Raw genomic sequence first — 19,642 nt, forward strand, 5'->3', positions numbered from 1 at the left:
CAATGTGCCAGAATTCTAGAAAGTTAATTATGTTTTCCATTTACGGTCTAGAAAAACTAAGGCCGAGAATGATCTGCCAGAATATCACAGTATGAGTTCATCCCATCAGTCATCAATTCAAGAGTCATTTATGGCATACCAACCATGTGCTAGGCTGAGGTATGTACTAGGGATGAGGGGGGAAAAGAGGGAAACAAAATCCCTGCCTTCAGGGAGCTCACTGTTTAGTCGGGGAGAGAGTCACGAATCTGGGAAGTGCTGCAAAGCATTTTAGGGGCAGTGATATGTTCCCCCTTCTATTAGGCACTTATGTGGCACTTCAGTGATGGGTCGTCTTCATCCTAACGATCTGCTAGCCTTGCTCCTGTTTCCGAGAAATCCTACCACGACTGCCCATTTGACGGTCTGGCTAACCCTGGGGCTGGGGTGTCCCAGGCTCTGCAGGACGCGGAGGGCCTCGGGCGGCAGCTCACCCGTTTCCAACCTGCAGGACTCGGTACCCAAAGTGCCTCCCGGCGTGTGGGTAGGAGAAGCTTTGCACGTGCCGCACGTCCACGTTGTAGCTTGAGGCTGGGGCTGAGGGAGACCAGGGTGAGTCACCTACTTGCCCCCAGAGAGCCTGCCCGCGCCCCCAGAGCCCTGTGCGCTGATTGGCCGCCGCTCATGTGCCCCAAGCAGCCGACCCCAAGAAACCAGCTCTCTCCTTCCCAGGCCACCTACACCCCGAGACAGAGCTAGAACTTGCCTCCTTGGACTTCCCCTGAGAGCCTTGACTCTGCGAATCTGGAAGCAGTGCCTCCCTACGCAACCCAGAGCTCTGACAGCGCCAGGGCCTGGGAAGGACAAAACAACTTCCGGTTGGGCCTCTCAGCAAAGAAGGAAGGATAAGGCGGAGGCCTGGGACAGGAGCAGAGAGAAGGGGCCCCCAAGGCGATGGGGATGCCCCAAGGCAGGGTTCATCTCCCCACACACCCACTTCTTTCTTGGGCCTGGGGCCCAGGCACCCTGAGAACTCAAATAATTAGCCTCAGACTTCCTCTCACAGACTTAGGCCTTCAAGATCCCCTGATCCCTGGGAGGCTGCTTCCTCAATTATCTAATGTTCCCTTCCACACCACACCACCCCACCATGGACCAGGCTTTTCCTTAACAATTAGATCTCAGATTCCCCCATCCCATGCCCCACTTCAGGCAGCCTAGGCATCATCTGCAAACACCAAACTGTCCTTTCTGGGCCTTCTTTCCTTCCAGGCATCAGGCTTATTTCATAGCAACCTAAGATGTCAGACATGCCAGCCCCACCGTTTGTTCAGATGAAGAGACTGAGGCCCAGAAACAGGAAAGGACTTGCCTAAGATGGTGCAGAAAGGTAGTACCATGGGTAGGACCAGCCCCCAGGCCACCTCTAGGTACCCGTTAACCATCTGCATTTTTTAAAGGCCCACTCCACTCGCCCATCTCTAACTATTGCCTCCTTTGTCCCTTCTCTGTCTTTTCCTCCATACCTTACTTATACTTTGGATTCTAACTTTCTTTCTTCCTTTTCCCCCTTTTCCAGGATTCTTGGGCTCCACATTACCTATGTCCAATCCCACCCTTAAGGCAGCTCCTTGTTTACTGCAGTTCCATAAGCCCTGCAGTTTCCCTGGTCACAGACACATCCCTCTCCCTCCCCTCCTCCCTTGCCTACCAAAGAGAAAAGGCCCAGACAGCAGCAGCCTCATTACGATGATGCAGGAGTTCATCTTTCAAGGGCTGGAGGGACCCGGCTCACGCTCAGCCTCAGGGGGCCCTTAGGATTTGCTGGCAACCTAGACAGGGTGAAAGAGAGAAATGATAATACCCCAGGGCCTCTTGCAGTGAAACTTTCTCACTGAGGCGCCAGGCTGATGACACTGGGTGACACTGGGAGGTGGAGGGTTTGTGCCTGTAGGGGTTGTGAAACCGCAGGAGTCAAGAGGAAATGTAAGCGGGTTAGAGACACTTCCTGTGCCTGCTTGCATTTTCATTTCACCCAGGTGCAGATAGCACAGTAATGAGTTGACTACCTCTCCAGCCCAAGAGGTGCTGTGTCTTAGTCTTTTACTGACATAGGAACTTGAGGTTCTTTAAAGCTCGGTAGAAGACTGGTCCATAAACTGTGGTACAACCAGAATGGAATGCTATGTAGCCACAAAAGAATGAGGAAGGAAGAAAATAAGACAGCGGAAAGATATCCATGATACGCTGTTGAAGAAAAGGAGCAAGTCACAGAACAGCATAGCTAGTAACTCATTCTGATTTTAAAAAACAAAAAATAATACCCACAGAACGGGAGGAAACATTTGCAAATCATAGCTGATACAGGACTCGTATCTAGAATATACAAAGAACTCTTGTAATTCAACAATAAAAAGACAGATAAGCCGACTTTCTAAATGGGCAAAGAATTGGAATAGATATTTCTCCAAAGATGATATATAAACGGCCACTAAGCACAAGAAAAGATGTTCAACACCGTTAGTCATTAGAGAAATGCAAATCAAAAGCAAAGTCAGGTACCACTTCACACCCATGAGCACGGCTGGAATAGAAAAGGAAGAAAATTATAAGTGTTGGTGAGAATGCGGAGAAACTGAAACTAAGCCTTGTTCATTGCCGGTAGGGAAGCAAAATGGTGCAGCTGCTGTGGAAAACAGTGTTTGACAGTTTCTCAAAAAAGTTAAACATAGAGTTACCATATAACCTAGCAATTCCTAGGTATAGACCCAAAAGAATTGAAAACATATGTTCACACAAAAACTTACACACAAATGTTCATAGCAGCATTATTCATATTAGCCCCAAACTGGAAACAATGAAAATGTCCATCAGCTGATGAATGAATAAAGAAAATGTGGTATATCCATACAATGGAATGTTATTCAGCCATGAAAAGGAATGTAGTACTGTTACATGCTACAGTGGATTAAGCTTGAAAACATTATGCTGAGTGAAAGAAGCCAGGCATAAAAGATCACATACTGTATGATTTCATTTAAGTGAAATGTCCAGAAGAGGCAAATCTATAGAAATAGAAAGTAGATATGGTGGTTACCAGGATGGTGGGAGTGGGGAATAGGGAGTGACTGCTAATGGGTATAGGGTTTCTTTTGGGGGTGATGAAATGTTCTGGAACTAGATAGTGGTGATGGCTGCACAACTTTGTGAATATACTAAAAAACCACTGATGAGTTTTATAGTATGTGAGTTATATCTCAAAAAATAAAAAATGAAAAATAAAAGTTGAAATTATGTGGGGCTGGCCCCGTGGCTGAGTGGTTAAGTCTGTGCGCTCCGCTGCAGGCGGCCCAGTGTTTTGTTGGTTCGAATCCTGGGCGCGGACATGGGACTGCTCATCAAACCACGCTGAGGCAGCGTCCCACATGCTACAACTAGAAGGACCCACAACGAAGAATATACAACTATGTACTGGGGGGCTTTGGGGAGAAAAAGGAAAAAATAAAATCTTTAAAAAAAAAAAGTTGAAATTATGTGTGTGTGTGTGTATGTAAGAAATCTGAAAGGACACACAACCACACTCCAAACAGCATAAGGTTTATACATTTCTATATTGTCTGAATTTTTTTTTACAATGAGGATGTATAACTTGCGTAATTTTTTCAAAATAAAAAATGTTAAAAACACAACAGAATAGAGGAACTGTATTTGTTTCTGGGAAAGTGAGAAGGACACTGAGATTCTCCTTGTGCTGTGAGGAAATCCTGCTCAACCTGCAAGGCCACTTCCAATGCCGCTGCCACAGGGAAGGCTTTTGCAGGCAGATTATTTATAACCTACCGCTAGGAAGCTACAACGTGACAAGTTGGCTCACAGTAATTAGATGATGTCAGATAGTCTTTTTCAAATTCACTTAAAATCAGATAATTCAGACTGATTTCTTTGATTCTCCCTCCAGTATTTCCAATTTACATCTAACCAAATTCTTTTGCTTTGTTCTGAAATTACAAAAAGAATATACATCTTAAAATTCAAACATTACAAAAGTGTGTAAAGTAAAAGAATAAAGACTCTCTTTTAACATCTACCTCACACTCCTAAATCTCAAGAATAATTATGGTTAACAATTTGGAGCCATACATTCTTCATGACAAAAAATAGTTAGTCCTAGTAGTTAACCGTATAGGTTTGACCTGTTTGGAAAAACTCCAATTACCTCACCACAGAACATCTAAGCCAGAATTAATAGTCAAATCAGCCATCTCGAGTGCGAAGGTGTTTTGTGCTGATCTCAGCCCATCAACAACCAATGTTGTGATTGGACTGGCCCTTGTGGTTCTTGTTATGATTGCAAGACGCCATTTGGCAATAACCATAAGGAAACTGAAAAAATAAAAGTTTACAAGACCTGGAAATAACATGGCACACCTGGGGCCACACAGTGAGGCCATGTGGAGGGACAGAGAGAGAGAGCATGTGCATGCGCTTGGAGTTCTGCTTTCATTGGGGTAGAGGGTGGGGACCTAGAGTTTCACAGGCTTACTCTTTATTGGTGAATTTATAACACAAGAGTGGGGATTTGAAGAGCAGGAAGACAAAAAACGTATCCCAAATTGTCAGTTACTGAAATCAACCAAGATCTCTAAAACAAAAGAGCCTCAGTGGAGGAAGACGGCCTGTTTTTTACCTAGTTGTGTGACTGGCAATGCGTTGATTTGAGGTAGCCCTCTTTGAAGTAGATGCCTTGACAATCAAAACTTAAGTCAGGCACTTGCATTACAAAAAATAAAAAAAAAAAAAACCTGTCAGAGCTCACCTTACGATCCACCCAGTGAGGCTGAGGCATCAGAGTCAATAGTGAGGACATTAGCTGCCTGAGTAGCTGATACACTAAAAGTCAGGGGTAGGTCACATGGTAACCCAGAAAGTACATATCTGAAAAGGGTTATAGTAGCAAATCCTATAATAATTATACAAATGATAAACAAATGGTAAGCAACAGGACATATTGGAGCATATGAGGAAGCCATTTGGTGTAAAACTAATTCGGCTTGACCTTATTTTTCCTGACAGTGGCCATTGAACATGCACTGTATATCCACTTTAAGCATTTGCTGTGTCCCAAAGACAAGAACAAATGACCTTAAGATAAAGGTGCAACTTTCCCCACATTAGCATTTCCTTAAGGGTAAGCATCTCTCCCTAGACTAGGAATTGATTGCTGCACTCACCTGTGACCACTCAGCTCAAGACACCAGACCTGCTACCTTCTGTGTCCACCAAGACAGCAGACCTACTACCTGCTGTGTCCATCAATTGCTGTGCCGACAGGGCAATTTCGTAACTATTGTAAAAGGGACATTTCAGTCATATGTGATGCATGCTCTCTGATGGTATATAACCACTCTGTACACCCGCACTGCTTTGGAGTGCTCTGTTCCTTTGTGAAAGGACTCTCCCGGGCTATATGGTCCTCACATCTGGCTCATAATAAACTCACCCCAACTTTGATTTATAGATTGATTACGGATTATTTGCATCAACACAAGCAATACTGTATCCTGAAATACAGTCCATAAGCCAAACTTGAAAGGGTCCTGTAATGAAACTAAGTCAGTGATCTCAAGGCCCTAGAAATCTCTTCAAAGATTTGGGTGATACTGCAAAATATTTCAACATCTTGGGCCATCTAGCATAAGCAGGTTTGAACCTGTCCTGGGTTGGTAGATTTCTTTATATCTCATTGAATTAGTCTCTTAGTCCCGATAACAGGTCAGTTCAGTTAAATGGTCGTGTTCCATTTCAGGAGCTGGTGATGTAGGTGGGCTCCCCAAGTTAGGCCTATATGGTGCAAGTACTTGCATCAAGTACATAATAAGAGGAATTTCTATGGAAATAAAAGAAAAACAATGGTTAGTAATTGGAGCAGACTATAATTCCAGTTTCTGAATTTTGAAGGCAGTCATTCAGAATTTCTAGATTTCAGGCTCAAAGCATCTTCAGATGGGGTGAGCGCAGACAGGGGCAATCTGATAGATTTTCCTGGTTTGTAGTTTGAATGTCTCTGATGATCTTTCTGAGTGGCCCACACAGCAACAAGCACAAAGATTGTCCTTTCATGAGCTGTTGTAATTTCTCTGAAGTTCGTATCAAGTTGTTCCACTTTAGCTTGCACGGCTTTGGGGAAATGGCAGTTTTAGTTCTCAATGATTCCAAGTCATGAAGGTGGGAGAAAAATTCAAAATGTTAGCTTGAAGAGTTGTAGCCAGATATCAGAGGAAATGAGACAAATTCAGTATCTAGTCCAGTTTACACATAGAAAACAAAACCTCAAGAGCAATTAACAGCACTAGAATTTGATATGCACAAGGGTGTGTTACTGAAATATAATTTTTTTCTCTCTACAATCACTCCCATTTCTATCAGGGAAAATCAAAATAAGACTAATTTGTAAAATAAGTCTAGTCTCATTAAACTTGGCCTGGTTATTCATAAAAGTACAGCAAGAATGGGCTCTTTTAAGTCTGCTTTGCTGAAACTTTTCATAAGGAATCTCAGATTGAACTTTTAAAGACCTCTGGAGGGGCCGGCCCCATGGCCTAGTGGTTAAGTTTGCCCGCTCTGCTGCAGGCAGCCCAGTGTTTCATTGGTTTGAATCCTGGGCGCGATCCTGGGCATCCAGCCATGCTGAGGCGGTGTCCCACATGCCACAACTAGAAGGACCCACAACTAAGAATACACAACTATGTACCAGGGGGCTTTGGAGAGAAAAAGGAAAAAAATAAAATCTTAAAAAAAAAAAAAAAGACCTCTGGAGGCTAAGAAGCCAAACCAAATACTTGCCATCAGACTTTGCCTATAATTTCTATAGATTTAGGTGAATTCCTCTCTTCTTGAGGTCCCCAAAACATCCTGAGGTTCCTAGGCCTGCAAGGAAGTAACCTTCCTTACTCAGCCGGTAAGCTGCTGGAAATCCTGTAAGCAAGGTATCAGGCCAATTTTTCCAAGGAGTTTTATTGGTTCTATAAAAGCTTCCTTAAAGCTGTCTGGTAATATCTGAGTTTATGTACGTCTCTCTTAAATATGAAATTCCAGTTTAAATCTTGGTAATACAACCAATGTTTCCAATTGTGTCTTGTTACAAGGAGAACAGATTCTTATTGAACTTATGCAAATAACTATATTGCCATGAAAATAATAATACTCACTGAAAGTTTTTTAATTCTCAAGGGATCAGGTAGGGAGAAAAAGTATTTGTTTCATCTTTGTTCATAAAGATATACTTACCAAATTGCTGGAAGTCATAGATAGCTTAAGAGAGGAGGTTTCCTTAAAACTGGGAAAAAGAAAAAAAACACACACAAAGATTAAAGAACCAACAATGTTTCAAACAAAAAGTCATAAAAAATTATAATCGTCCTCATCAGTTCATTCAGCCCCATGTAATTAATTCTTGTTGATCTTGATCTTTTGTCACAAGTTTTATGAAGCCATTAGTTTTTCCATCAGGGTTCTGTAAATTCTTACCCACTTCAGTAGTATGCTCTGAAAATTATTGGAGACCTGTGTAAAGAGTACTTGTCAGAGTCCTATGTCAGATTCATGGAAGAATTTCTCTGAAGATGAATCACTTTTTTTTTTTTTTTAAAGATTTTATTTTTCTCCTTTTTCTCCCCAAAGCCCCCCGGTACATAGTTGTATCTTCTTCGTTGTGGGTCCTTCTAGCTGTGGCATGTGGGACGCCGCCTCAGCATGGCCTGATGAGCAGTGCCATGTCCGTGCCCAGGATTCGAACCAACGAAACACTGGGCCACCTGCAGCGGAGCGCGCGAACTCAACCACTCGGCCACGGGGCCAGCCCCTAAGATGAATCACTTTTGCAGGAACATTTTTGCAAAAGTATCAGAGCAAAACAATAACTGTCTGTAAATGATAAAAGGCTTAAAAACAGCATGGTTAAAGATCTGGTTAGAGTTCATTATAATGCAATTGATAAGAAAAGGTGGTTATTTCTGTGACACACATTTAAGATAATAGAATTATGACTGATACATATCAGATTTTTAGGAATTTCATATAATTTCTGGAACATTTATATTAACAACATATATCCATACAAGAATATCCATACAGATGTAGTACTATTTCTTATTTGACAATGCTTTCCATGTAATTTAACATATCAAGTAAACCTATTTATTTTAATGTCTTTCTCTTTACAAAGAGAGAAGACAAATCTTTTGCAATTTTCCAGGGACCCTCTGAAAAACCTCAAAGTTATTTTCAAGTCAAAAAGGTTTCATTTATGGGCCACCCCAGGGGCATAGTGGTTAAGTTTGTGAGCTCCACATCAGCAGCCTGGGGTTCGCAGGTTCAGATCCTGGGCACAGACCTACACAACACTCATCAAGCCATCCTGTGGCAGCACCCTACATACAAAATAGAGGAATATTGGCATGGATGTCAGCTCAGCAACAATCTTCCTCATGCAAAAAGAGGGAGATTGGGCAACAGATGTTATCTCAGGGCCAATCTTCCTCACACACACACACACAGACACACAGACACAAGATTTCATTTATAATTTGATTTAGAGAAGTTTGTCAAAAATATCAAAAAGTTTTGGACACGACTAAAAAGAATCACACATCATTAAGAAAAAATACTTAATTATCCATTTAACCAAAATGACAATAAAAGATTTTGAAGGCAAATACAGAAAGTTACATGCTTCTGAGCAAAAATTAGCTCTTTGAATATCAAGAAGACTTGGTTTACTTAAGTTCTCAAAGACTTGATGATAAAAATAATATGAAGCACATTAAGTTATTTTGGTAAGACACAAAATCTTTCCTTTCCAGGTAGATTACCCAAAAGGAAAGAAAAACTCATAATCTCTTCTTAAGAACAGACCAACAATCCAAGAAAACTCTGTCTTTCCAACAGAGAGAAAGCCAAATTCTAATTTTACACCAGTGTACTTTTGATGTTAAATTTCATTCATTCATTATTTTTTTTTTAACTTAATTAGATCCATTCTAATCTTAGCCAGCCTGACCACACATAAAATTCCTTTCCCAAGATTCCTTTCCACAAACCTTCCATAACCCTCTTTTTTTTTTTTTGAGGAAGATTAGCCTTGAGCTAACACCTGCTGCCAATCCTCCTCTTTTTGCTGAGGAAGACTGGCCCTGAGCTAACACACGTGGCCATCTTCCTCTACTTTATATGTGGGACGCCCACCACAGCATGGCTTGCCAAACAGTTGCTTGTCTGCACCCAGGATCAGAACCTGCGAACCCCCGGCTACCAAAGTGGAACATGCGAACTTAGCCGCTGCACCACTGGGCTGGCCCCCATAACCCTCTTTTTACATTCAGATTTTTTGTCCTATGTTTTTTCCTCTTTCCATAATGGAACAATTAGCCTGACTTTAGGACAAAATCATTTTCCCTTCCTTTAACAAAAATGCATTTCCATACTTTGTACCTTTCTTACCCAAAAACATATCCAACTTTCCTTGCACACAGAGATGTGTTCCTTATTATTTGTGGTAGTCTTTTTTTTTTATGAGATTATATTTTTCCTTTTTCTCCCCCAAGCTCCCCGGTACATACTTGCGCATTTTTAGTTGTGGGTCCCTCCAGTTGTGGCATGCTGGACATCACCTCAGCATGGCCCAACGAGTGGTGTCATGTCCACGCCCAGGATTCAAACCAGCGAAACCCGGGGCCGCCAAAGCAGAGCACGTGAACCCAACCACTCAGCCATGGGGCTGGCCCATATTTCTGGTAGTTTTAACCACATATATTAAATAGAATTTTCAACTCTCAGAAACATTAATTTACAGTGAAAACTAAGAAGTAGGCAATTGTCAACTATCTGCCACACCAGCATTCTTTAGATTTGCAAATTTATGAATATATTTAATAATTTCTAGAGATATATGCTTCCTCATAATACAATTTTTCAATGTGGCATAAAACGTGCTTACTAATAGATCCAAATGTCTTTAGTTCCTCTGTAATAAGAGGTCGAAAGTAGGTAAACTTAGACTTGTTTAGCAGTTAATGTTTCAGTATTTTATCTTATTTCGAAATTATCTAGACATTCAATAAATTCCTACCATTTACTTTAACTTAGCAAAATTCTAATGGTGGAAGTTACCATAGAGATTTGGGAAACAATTTAAGTAGACATATCATAAAACAATCAACACTAAAAGGTTCACCTAAAAACCCCTATCTCACTTACATCTATATAATTTATTTCTTCTTAACAATTATGTTTATATTACCTACAAAAACTTCATTAGACATTAGATAATGTCAGGCCTCATCCTAAGTTATTTTTCTTGCTTGCTGAGAAATTTTGTAATAGACTGGGGCAGGCCCCTTGGCCAAGTGGTTAAGTTTGCACACTCCACTTCAGTGGCCCAGGGTTTTGCTGGTTCTGATCCTGGGCGCAGACATGGCACTGCTCATCAAGCCATGCTGAGGTGGCATTCCACATGCCACAACTAGAAAGACCCACAACTAAAAAAATACACAGCTATGTACCGAGGGGCTTTGGGGAGAAAAAGGAAAAATAAAATCTTAAAAGAAAAATTTTGTAATAGAGATAACATGAATTTATTTGACTAGTAAACCCAGGTAGATTAAAAGTTGTTTACATCTGCATCATATTTAATCCTATTAACTCTGAAGACATGTCTATATTAATTAAACCAATAAACTTAAACTAGCTTTATTTATTTATTTATTTTTTATTGCAGTAACATTGGATTATAACGTCATACAGCTTTCAGATGTACATTGTAATATATTTCGAATTCTGTGCAGATTACATCATGTTCACCACCCAAAAACTAATTATAGTCCATCCCCACACATGCGAGCCTAATCACCCCTTTTGCCCTCCCCTCTCCCTAAACTAGCTTTAATACCAAGTATTTTTCCAGATCACATGAAACGGAAAAGCATTTGGGTTAGTTTCTATTATATACTTAATGTATATAAGTGCTTAATTTACTTCAAGCCAATTAATTAGAGATCTTTACAAATTAATTTTGGCTATACCATCAAAAAGTAGAAAAATATCACATGTATAGCATATATCCAAAGACAGACACAAAGAGAGACCCTACAGCTTCCATTATGAAACAATATAAAACCCAGTAGTTTATAAATAACAGTTAGAATAAATTAAGTTTACTTGCTCAGATGGCTAAAGTTTTTTACTATTTGTGGACAAGACTTTTAAGGTTTGTATTTTCCCTTGACAAGTAATCTTATGGAGGCTATGGCAAGGGAGCCTTTACAGCAGTTTGTATTTTTCAAAGGTCTCCCTCTCTCTTTTTTTTTCTTCAGTATGGGCAGAGTTTTAATTACCTCCTGGTGTTTACATTTCAAAGACATAGTAAAGTTTACATCTTCAACAGACAGAGAAAGAAAATATAAGGTTTCTCCTAGGAGTTTTAGAGACTTTTAGATGTTTTTGGCAGTCCTAATTAAAATGTAGTAGTGCCACACTATAATTAGAGGGAGCACCATGTAAAGAATAATTCTCTGGACTTAGGGTCAAATGGGTCCTCTTTAGAGTTGGAAATGAAGAAGGGGTCATTTGGGTCACTGTGGTCGTGGAAATGATAAGCCCATTGGACCACACCAGTTGCTCGCTGCAGGAGACGGCTTCATCTTAACGTTTTCCATTCACTGTGAGCCTGAGCGGTGATCACTGTGATGGAAGGATAGGCATCACACCAGCAATAAATATCCACGTGAGGAGATGGAGGGTCCTAGTACAAATATCCGTGGCTCTAGAGGACTTTGCCCTCCCATTTCCCTCTTCCTCTTCACTAGAGGCCTCAATAACCCTGTCAGCTTTTCCCTGATGGCAGGGACACCCCACGAGAGGTCTTTCTTAGTTCTTTCTCGTTCAGGGGAAAGCCAAGGGGGCTTAGGATCTGTGGTATCTTTGAGGAAACGAGCATATAGCCTGGATGGATCTTTAAGAAAGTTATGGAGTTTAGGGTCTTTAGAGATACCGGCCAGTTGACACGTTTTGGCAGCCATAAATAACAATTCAGAGCCCATTACAAACAAACAAATAAACAAACCCCACAATAGCCAATTAGTTTCCTTTTCCTCTTCCTGCTGCATAAAATCTTTAAGAAAGGTTTGAATTTCAGTTAAGGTATAACTTCTGATCTTAGTTTCCATTTCTTGATTTTCTTGTTACCTTAATCTTATGTGTTGTTATTGGAAAATTTTGGATGATGTCACTATGAGCCCTCTTCATAGGTGGCCATTTTCCTTTCCAGGGTGTCCCAAGAGACATCTCCAGGATTGGGGTTTGCTTCCACTAGCACGATATGCACAGGGTCTTTGGGGAAAGCCCCTAGGCCTCTGGAGCTTCTTGGCACGTTTGTTATGCCATGTCACTGAGTCACGCTCAGGAAGATTCCATGGGGTTTTGCATTTATCAAGGAGCTGACGTGCTTCCTCAGGGTTCTTAGGAGGCACTGGCACCAGAAGTTCAGGACATTTATGTTTGTCCATTATTTTTTTAGTAATATCACACTAGGGATTGGACACATAATATCCCATCAGGTCAGGGGACAAAGAGCAACAGTAGTGAGCGAAGTGATGACACAGAGCCTGCAGGCCTCTGTTGTATTTTCCCTCTGGTGCCATGGGTTTCCAGCTGCAAGGCTATTTCACTCTTCTGGGTTAGAACATGTAGTCTGGGCACCACCCACTGACTCAGCGGTCACCTAGGCCGAGGTCTCCTATCCTCCTCACCTAAGGGAATCTTTTCCTCATGCCTTTAGCCTAGAGGCTCTGCTTGGGTGGTGACAATAGCCTTGTGATCCAATCCACCCTCCTTGGTTCTCCTTGGCCTTGAGGCATGGGAGACCCTTATGCACATTAATAGTCAATTAAGGCCTTTATAATTAGTGGTCTAATCCTCTCTTAGACCATGTGGCCTCTATCATACTGCTCTGGAGAGATCCTTGGATTATCACGGCAGCCATGACCTTTTGGACTGGATATCACAGGCAACACATAATAGAGGCAATATGCAAAAGCACACAGCAGTGTGATAGACCCTCAGCAAGCCGTGCTCCCTTCCCAGATGGTGTTATCCACCTGAGTTAGGTGGTTAGTAAGCAAGTTGCAAGTAAAGGGCATTTCCCCTGGTTAACTGCAAGGGCAGTCGTACGATCCTGCTGACTCCACCAACTGTTTTGTGTGGGTCTCAGCCTATCAATAACCAGTGTTGTGGTCAGACCAGCCCTTGTGGTTCTTATTATGATGACAAGATGTCCCGTGGCAATACCCATCAGGAAATTTTGAAAAAATAAAGGTTTATTACTTACAAGACCTGGAAATTACATAGCACACCTGGGGCCACACAGCAAGGTCGCAGGTAGAGAGAGCACACAGGCCAGTGGTTCTGATTTTATTGTGGTGGAGGGTGGGGGCCTAGGGTTTCACAGGCTTACTCTTTTTTTTTTTATTGTGGTCATAATAGCTTTTAACAGAGAGAGATTTCAGTTGTACATTATTATTCGTCATACACCATGTAAATGTGTCTCTTCACCCTTTGTGCCCACCCCTCCACCTCCCACCCCCCCAGTAACCACTAATTTGTTCTCTTTGTTCGTGAGTTTGTTTATATTCCACATATGAGTGAAATCATATGGTGTTTATCTTTCTCTGTTTGGCTTATTTTGTTTAACATGATGCCCTCAAGCTTCATCCATGTGGTTGCAAATGGGACGATTTCATCTCTTTTTATGGCTGAGTAGTATTCCATTGTATATGTATACCACATCTTTATCCAGTCATCAGTCAGTGGGCATTTGGGTTGCTTGCACGTGTTGGCTATTGTGAATAATGCTGCAATGAACACAGGGGTGCATTTGTCTCTTTGAATTGTTGATTTTAAGTTCTTTGTGTAAATATCCAGTAGTTGAGATAGCTGGGTCATATGGTATTTCTATTTTTAATTTTTTTGAGAAATCTCCATACTGTTTTCTACAGTGGCTGTACCAGTTTGCATTCCCACCAGCAGTGGATGAGAGTTCCCTTTTCTCCACACCCTCTCCAACATTTGTTGTTTTTTGTCTTGGTGATTATAGCCATTCTAACAGGTGTAAGATGATATCTAAGTGTAGTTTTGATTTGCATTCCCTGATCATTAGTGATGTTGAGCATCTTTTCATGTGCCTATTGGTCATTTGTATATCTTCTTTGGAAAAATGTCTGTTCATGTCTTTTGCCCACTTTTTGATTGGGTTTTTTGGGTTTTTTTGTAGTTCATTTGTGTGAGTTCTTTATATACTATGGAGATTAACCCCTTATTGGATTTATGATTTGCAAATATTTTCTCCCAATTGGTGGGTTGTTTTTTCATTTTGATCTTGGTTTCCTTTGCCTTCCAGAAGCTCTTTAGTCTGATGAAGTCCCACTTGTTTATTTTTTCTTTTGTTTCCCTTGTCTAAGTAGACATGGTGTTCAAAAAGATCCTTTTAAGTCTGATGTCAAAGAGTGTACCGCCTATATTCTCTTCCAGAAGTTTTATGGTTTCAGGTCTTACATTCAAGTCTTTGTCCATTTTGAGTCTATTTTTGTGCATGGGGAAAGATAATGGTCTACTTTTATTCTTTTGCATGTGGCTGTCCAGTTTTCCCAGCACCATTTATTGAAGAGGCTTTCCTGTCTCCATTGTATGTTCTTGGCTCTTTTGTCAAAGATTAGCTGTCCATAGATGTGTGGTTTTATTTCTGGGCTTCCAATTCTGTTCCATTGATCTGTGTGTCTGTTCTTGTACCACTACCATGCTTTTGATCGCTATAGTTTGATTGCTATAGTTTTGTAATATATTTTGAAGTCAGGGATTGCGATGCCACCAGCTTTGTTCTTCTTTCTCAGGACTGTTTTGGCTATTCGGGGTCTTATGTTGCCCCATATGAATTTTAAGATTCTTTGTTCTATTTCTGTGAAGAATGTCATTGGGATTCTGATTGGGATTGCATTGAATCTGTAGACTGCTTTATGTGGTATGGACATTTTAACTATGTTTATTTTTCCAATCCATATGCATAGAATATCTCTCCATTTTTTAAATGTCATTATCGATTTCTTTCAGTAATGTGTTACAATTTTCTTTGTATAGATCTTTCACCACCTTTGTTAAATTTATTCCTAGGTATTTTATTCTTTTTGTTGCAATTGTAAATGAAATTGTATTCTTGAGTTCTTGTTCTGTTAGCTCGTTATTTGAGTATAGAAATGCTACTGATTTTTGGAAGTTGACTTTATACCCTGAAACTTTGCTGTAGTTGTCGATTATTTCTAATAGTTTTCCGATGAACTCTTTAGGGTTTTCTATATAGAAAATCATGTTATCTGCAAACAGCAAGAGTTTTACATCTTCAGTGCCTATTTGGATTCCTTTTATTTCTTTTTTTAAAGATTTTATTTTTCCTTTTTCTCCCAAAGCCCCTCCGGTACATAGTTGTGTATTTTTAGTTGTGGGTCCTTCTAGTTGTGGCATGTGGGATGCCACCTCAGCATGGCTTGATGAGCAGTGCCATGTCCGCATCCAGGATCCGAACCAGCAAAACCCTGGGCCACCTAAGTGGAGCACGAACTTAACCACTTGGCCATGGGCCAGGCCCCACTCTCATTATCTCTTTAAATTTGTCTCTAGCACACTCCTTTCCAGCCACACTGCTTCCCTGGCTCCTTGATGATTCCAGCATACCTCTGCCCCTGGAGTCTTTGCACTTGTTCTCTTGCTTAGCTTTCCCAAGACAGCCTCATGGCTCATTCCCTCATCTTCTTTAGATCTTTGCTCCTTAGCACTTATAGACTTCTGCTTAGCCTATCTAATTTACTGATTCATCTAACTTATTGTTCATCTTCCCTACTAGAATGTAAACTCCACTGGGCAGTATTATTATTTTTTTTCTTTTGAGGAAGATTAGCCCTGAGCTAACATCTGCTGCCAATCCTCCTCTTTTTGCTGAGGAAAACTGGCCCTGAACTAACATCCATGCCCATCTTCCTCTATGTTATATGTGGGATGCCTACCACAGCATGGCGTGTCAAGCGGAGCCATGCCGGCACCTAGGATCCGAACCCGCGAACACCAGGCTGCCGAGAAGCAGAACGTGCAAACTTAACTGCTGCGCCACCGGGGGGCCCCACTGGGCAGTATTATTAGTTGTTGTTATTCACTGCTGCATCCCCAGTACCTAAAACAGTGCCTGGAGCATAGTAGGTAAATATTTAATCAGTAAATATTTACTGATGAGTGAATGCTTGGGGCTACCTTTGCCCCTAAGGATAGTTAAGAGACTTACTTTCCAAGGTCTAGGTTCTTAGAAGCAAAAAGCTGCATGTCCACAAGGGAGAGTTTGAAGGAGTTGAAAGGAGAGGGCTCAATTCCCAGAGCCAAGAATTTATTTAATAAATATTTAAAATTAAATAATAAGCTGGTGTTAGGTAAGCAGTCAGTTAGCTCCTACCAGAATTTGAACTGGAGAACATAGAGAGGACTGGCCAGTTATAAGTGAGGGGCGAATGGTACAGACATGCAGAGAAATAGATGTCATGAGAGATAAATCGTGAGATCTATGAACAAGAAACAGTGATAACTAGAAGGGCTACCTTAATTCCTTTTTTTTTTTTTTTTGGAGGAAGATTAGCCCTGAACTAACATCTGCTGCCAATCTTCCTCTTTTTTTGCTGAGGAAGACTGGCCCTGAGCTAACATCTGTGCCCATCTTCCTCTACTTTATATGTGGGACGCCTAGCACACCATGGCTTGCCAAGCGGTGCCATGTCCGCACCTGGGATCCAAACCGGTGAACCCTGGGCCGCTGAAGCAGAACATGCAAATTTAACCACTGCGCCACTTGGCTGGCCCCAAGGGCTACCTTAATTCCTAATGGCCTCTCTAGTTCCAGTCCACAAGTACTCTCACACTGAACCCTTTCTCTCTGTAGCTCTTAAATTAATAAAATGTTGAATAAGCAAGGGTGTGGCAGCAGGGAGCCTCTGGGCATGCTTGGGGACCATGGCCTCTGGCCCATGAGGATGAGGCAGGAAAAGCAGACTGGGACCTCCCTGCCCCCTACACCAATCCACCAGGCCTAGAAACCCAGGACAATTCAAGGTAAAGTTCTCTCTTCAGATTCACACAGATTTGCTGACACAATGCTGCTGATTGTATCGGCTGCTGTCTCCTGGCCCAGGCTCCCCACCCACCACTTCCTCCTGGGTGCAGTGACACAGACTGCTTTGGTCAGGGTGGTGCTGACAGAAATATCTGGGTCACCAGAGTGCTTCTTCCCCTACTTCCCACCTGCCAGGAGGCTAGGAGGAGGAGAGACTACCCACAGCAGGAGGCTGGGCCTCAGGGGAGAGGTAGTTGGTCACTAAGACCCAGCGGGCCCACAGTGGGTGGGGCTTTGGAGGCCACCACTCTATTCCAAGGACCCTATGATCTCATGGTTAGGAGGGCTAGGGCATTCTAAAGTTCTAGAAACTCTACTTGGATTTTCTGAGGGAGGGCTGAGCCGAGTGCACCACAGGTAGGAATTTCATAAGGATGGCACTCCTTGGGTATTCACATGCAGTCCATAGGTCCCTGTTGTCACTGGGTAACCTGACTCTAGGGGTTCCATTTCCAGCCTCTAGGTGTGCGGTTGATTTTTGTGGCCAAAACGGCATATAGTTCAGAGACATAGACCTTGGAATCAGTTCCAAGCAGTCCTGCCTTGCTATGTTGTACCAATGAATTTCTTCACCTCTCTGGGCCTTGGTTCCTTCTCTGCACGTAGGTCAGACTTCTACAGGACTCAGCAGTCTGTGAATTTAAATAGGACTGTATTAATCTTAATCCTTCCATGTTGTTGCCTTATTACCCTACGTGCTAGTACAAGATCCCCAGCTTCCTGCAAATTCCCTGTGCTATTTCAGAAAGTCTCCAGAGGCATTTCACTTGTGCTCCACTCCCTGGTATGTGAGCTGCTCCAGCTCCACACCTTGGCTGTCGTTCTATAGCCAAGATCTTAGATACAACAATTTTTGGCTATTGGCCCCAAACCCTCGAAATGCCAAAGTTGAGGGGAGATTGTGCTGGAGTTGGGGAGAGTCTCTCTCTCTGCTTTGAGTTACATCATGGTAGAGGTGTCCCCAAGCTCTACTGCTTGGCTCATGAAGCAGCTCCTCCAGGTTCCACTTATACTCCTTCTCAGCCTCTCCCTCTCTCGGACCCTGATTTATGCTGAGGGGGCCGAGCCAGACAAATGCTTGAATAACAACCACTACTCACAGAAGGATCACCACTCCCCTCTGACAACTGAGACTTCATTCCTGGGTCAAGCTCATTCGGCTATGAGTCTTCTCCACCCTCAGGAAGGTCCTCTGCTCCCTCTTGAAAAGGTCTTCTGTAGGGTCACCTCCTTAGTTCTCCAGACATGCCCGGTCATGCTTGAATTTCCGAAGTGGCCAAACCCCAAGTCTGGCCTGCTACACATCCAGTGGGGATGATAGTAACCCCCATCTCTTTCATTTGTTACATCAAGGAAAGCAAACTCCCTGCTATCACCCTACCTCGGTGGGAAAAAGGAAAACATTTCTCATCTTTTGACCAGGTAGCTTGAGTACAGAAACCAGTCATTTAGAAAAGAAAGCAAACAGAACCTGGAGGACCGGTTATTGGAAGATGGTTTTACGCTGTGTAACGAGGCGAAGGGTCTGGGGGAGCAGCAGCTATCCCCAATATCTAAATGATGAGGAAGGCCTCCTTACTGACCTCACCACTTATCAGACCCTTCACAACCCTCCTCCAGCTGAATATTCCTGAAGCTCCTTCAAGAGCCGTGGATGACTCCCTTCAAAGACTAGGCTGACTCCCTATTAATTCAGAGGGTCTTGGCCACATCTCGTCTGGTTGTAATAGGAGCCCATTTGAGCTGGCTAAAACCAGCTCATTTATTCTTATAAAAGAATAAATTTGTTTAAAGGATATCACGAAGCCCTTAGGGGAACTCAAATACAATCAGGTCTCCCAGGTGGCAAGAAAGGACATCACATCTCTCCATTCCTCTCTCTCTCTGCAGGCCATCTTTCTCCACCGCTTCAACAAAGGTTGAAAGTGGTTGCCCTTCAGTGGCAAATCATCCCAGCTTTATACATACTTAATTGAAAAGACCACGCAGGCTAAGATCTCTAAATTTCCACACTCTTAGGAGGGAGAATCTGATTGGCCCAGCTGGAGTGAAATGTCTACCCTACAGTGATCAGATATGGCCAAGGGAACAGGGTCACCTCTAAACACAAACCAGCATCCCACTTCACTCTCAACTCCTGGATGGGGAAAGTAGTTCTCAAATAGAGATTGTAGGGCTAGGCAGAAATGTCAAAAGTTCTTTGTTACCTGGGGTAAAGCTCAATCTTACTCTGTAACTTCCTCTAGCCTCATACCCTATTTTTCTTCCTCATTCTCTCATCAGCCTATCTTCTTTGCCTGGAATGTGCATTCCCCATCACCACTTATCAAAATCTTCCCAGCCTTCTAAGGTACCACGCCAACTGCTTCAATGCCATCCTTTATGATACCTTGAACTAGAAGTATAGTAACA

General features: G+C 42.2%; 1 protein-coding gene across 14 annotated transcripts in view; it reads right to left on the reverse strand.

Annotated features, from left to right (window-relative positions):
* ITGAL (integrin subunit alpha L) overlaps positions 1-19,642 on the reverse strand; it is a 73,996-nt gene that overhangs the window by 34,880 nt on the left and 19,474 nt on the right. For 4 of the 14 annotated variants that reach the window (XM_070568022.1, XM_070568018.1, XM_070568024.1 and 1 more), the window contains exons 3-4: positions 1,691-1,811; positions 474-576 (exon numbers count right to left, since the gene is read on the reverse strand). In XM_070568022.1, the coding sequence (XP_070424123.1) occupies positions 474-576; positions 1,691-1,745 (158 nt within the window). In that variant the 5' untranslated portion in view covers positions 1,746-1,811. Of the gene's footprint in view, positions 1-473; positions 577-745; positions 834-1,690; positions 1,956-7,266; positions 7,316-19,642 lie in introns of those variants that run through there. The other 10 variants (XM_070568023.1, XM_070568021.1, XM_070568017.1 and 7 more) reach the window with 6 other exon arrangements.

The sequence above is a fragment of the Equus przewalskii genome, chromosome 12 (genome assembly GCF_037783145.1).
Source record: "Equus przewalskii isolate Varuska chromosome 12, EquPr2, whole genome shotgun sequence".
In the NCBI taxonomy this organism is placed as follows: domain Eukaryota; kingdom Metazoa; phylum Chordata; class Mammalia; order Perissodactyla; family Equidae; genus Equus; species Equus przewalskii.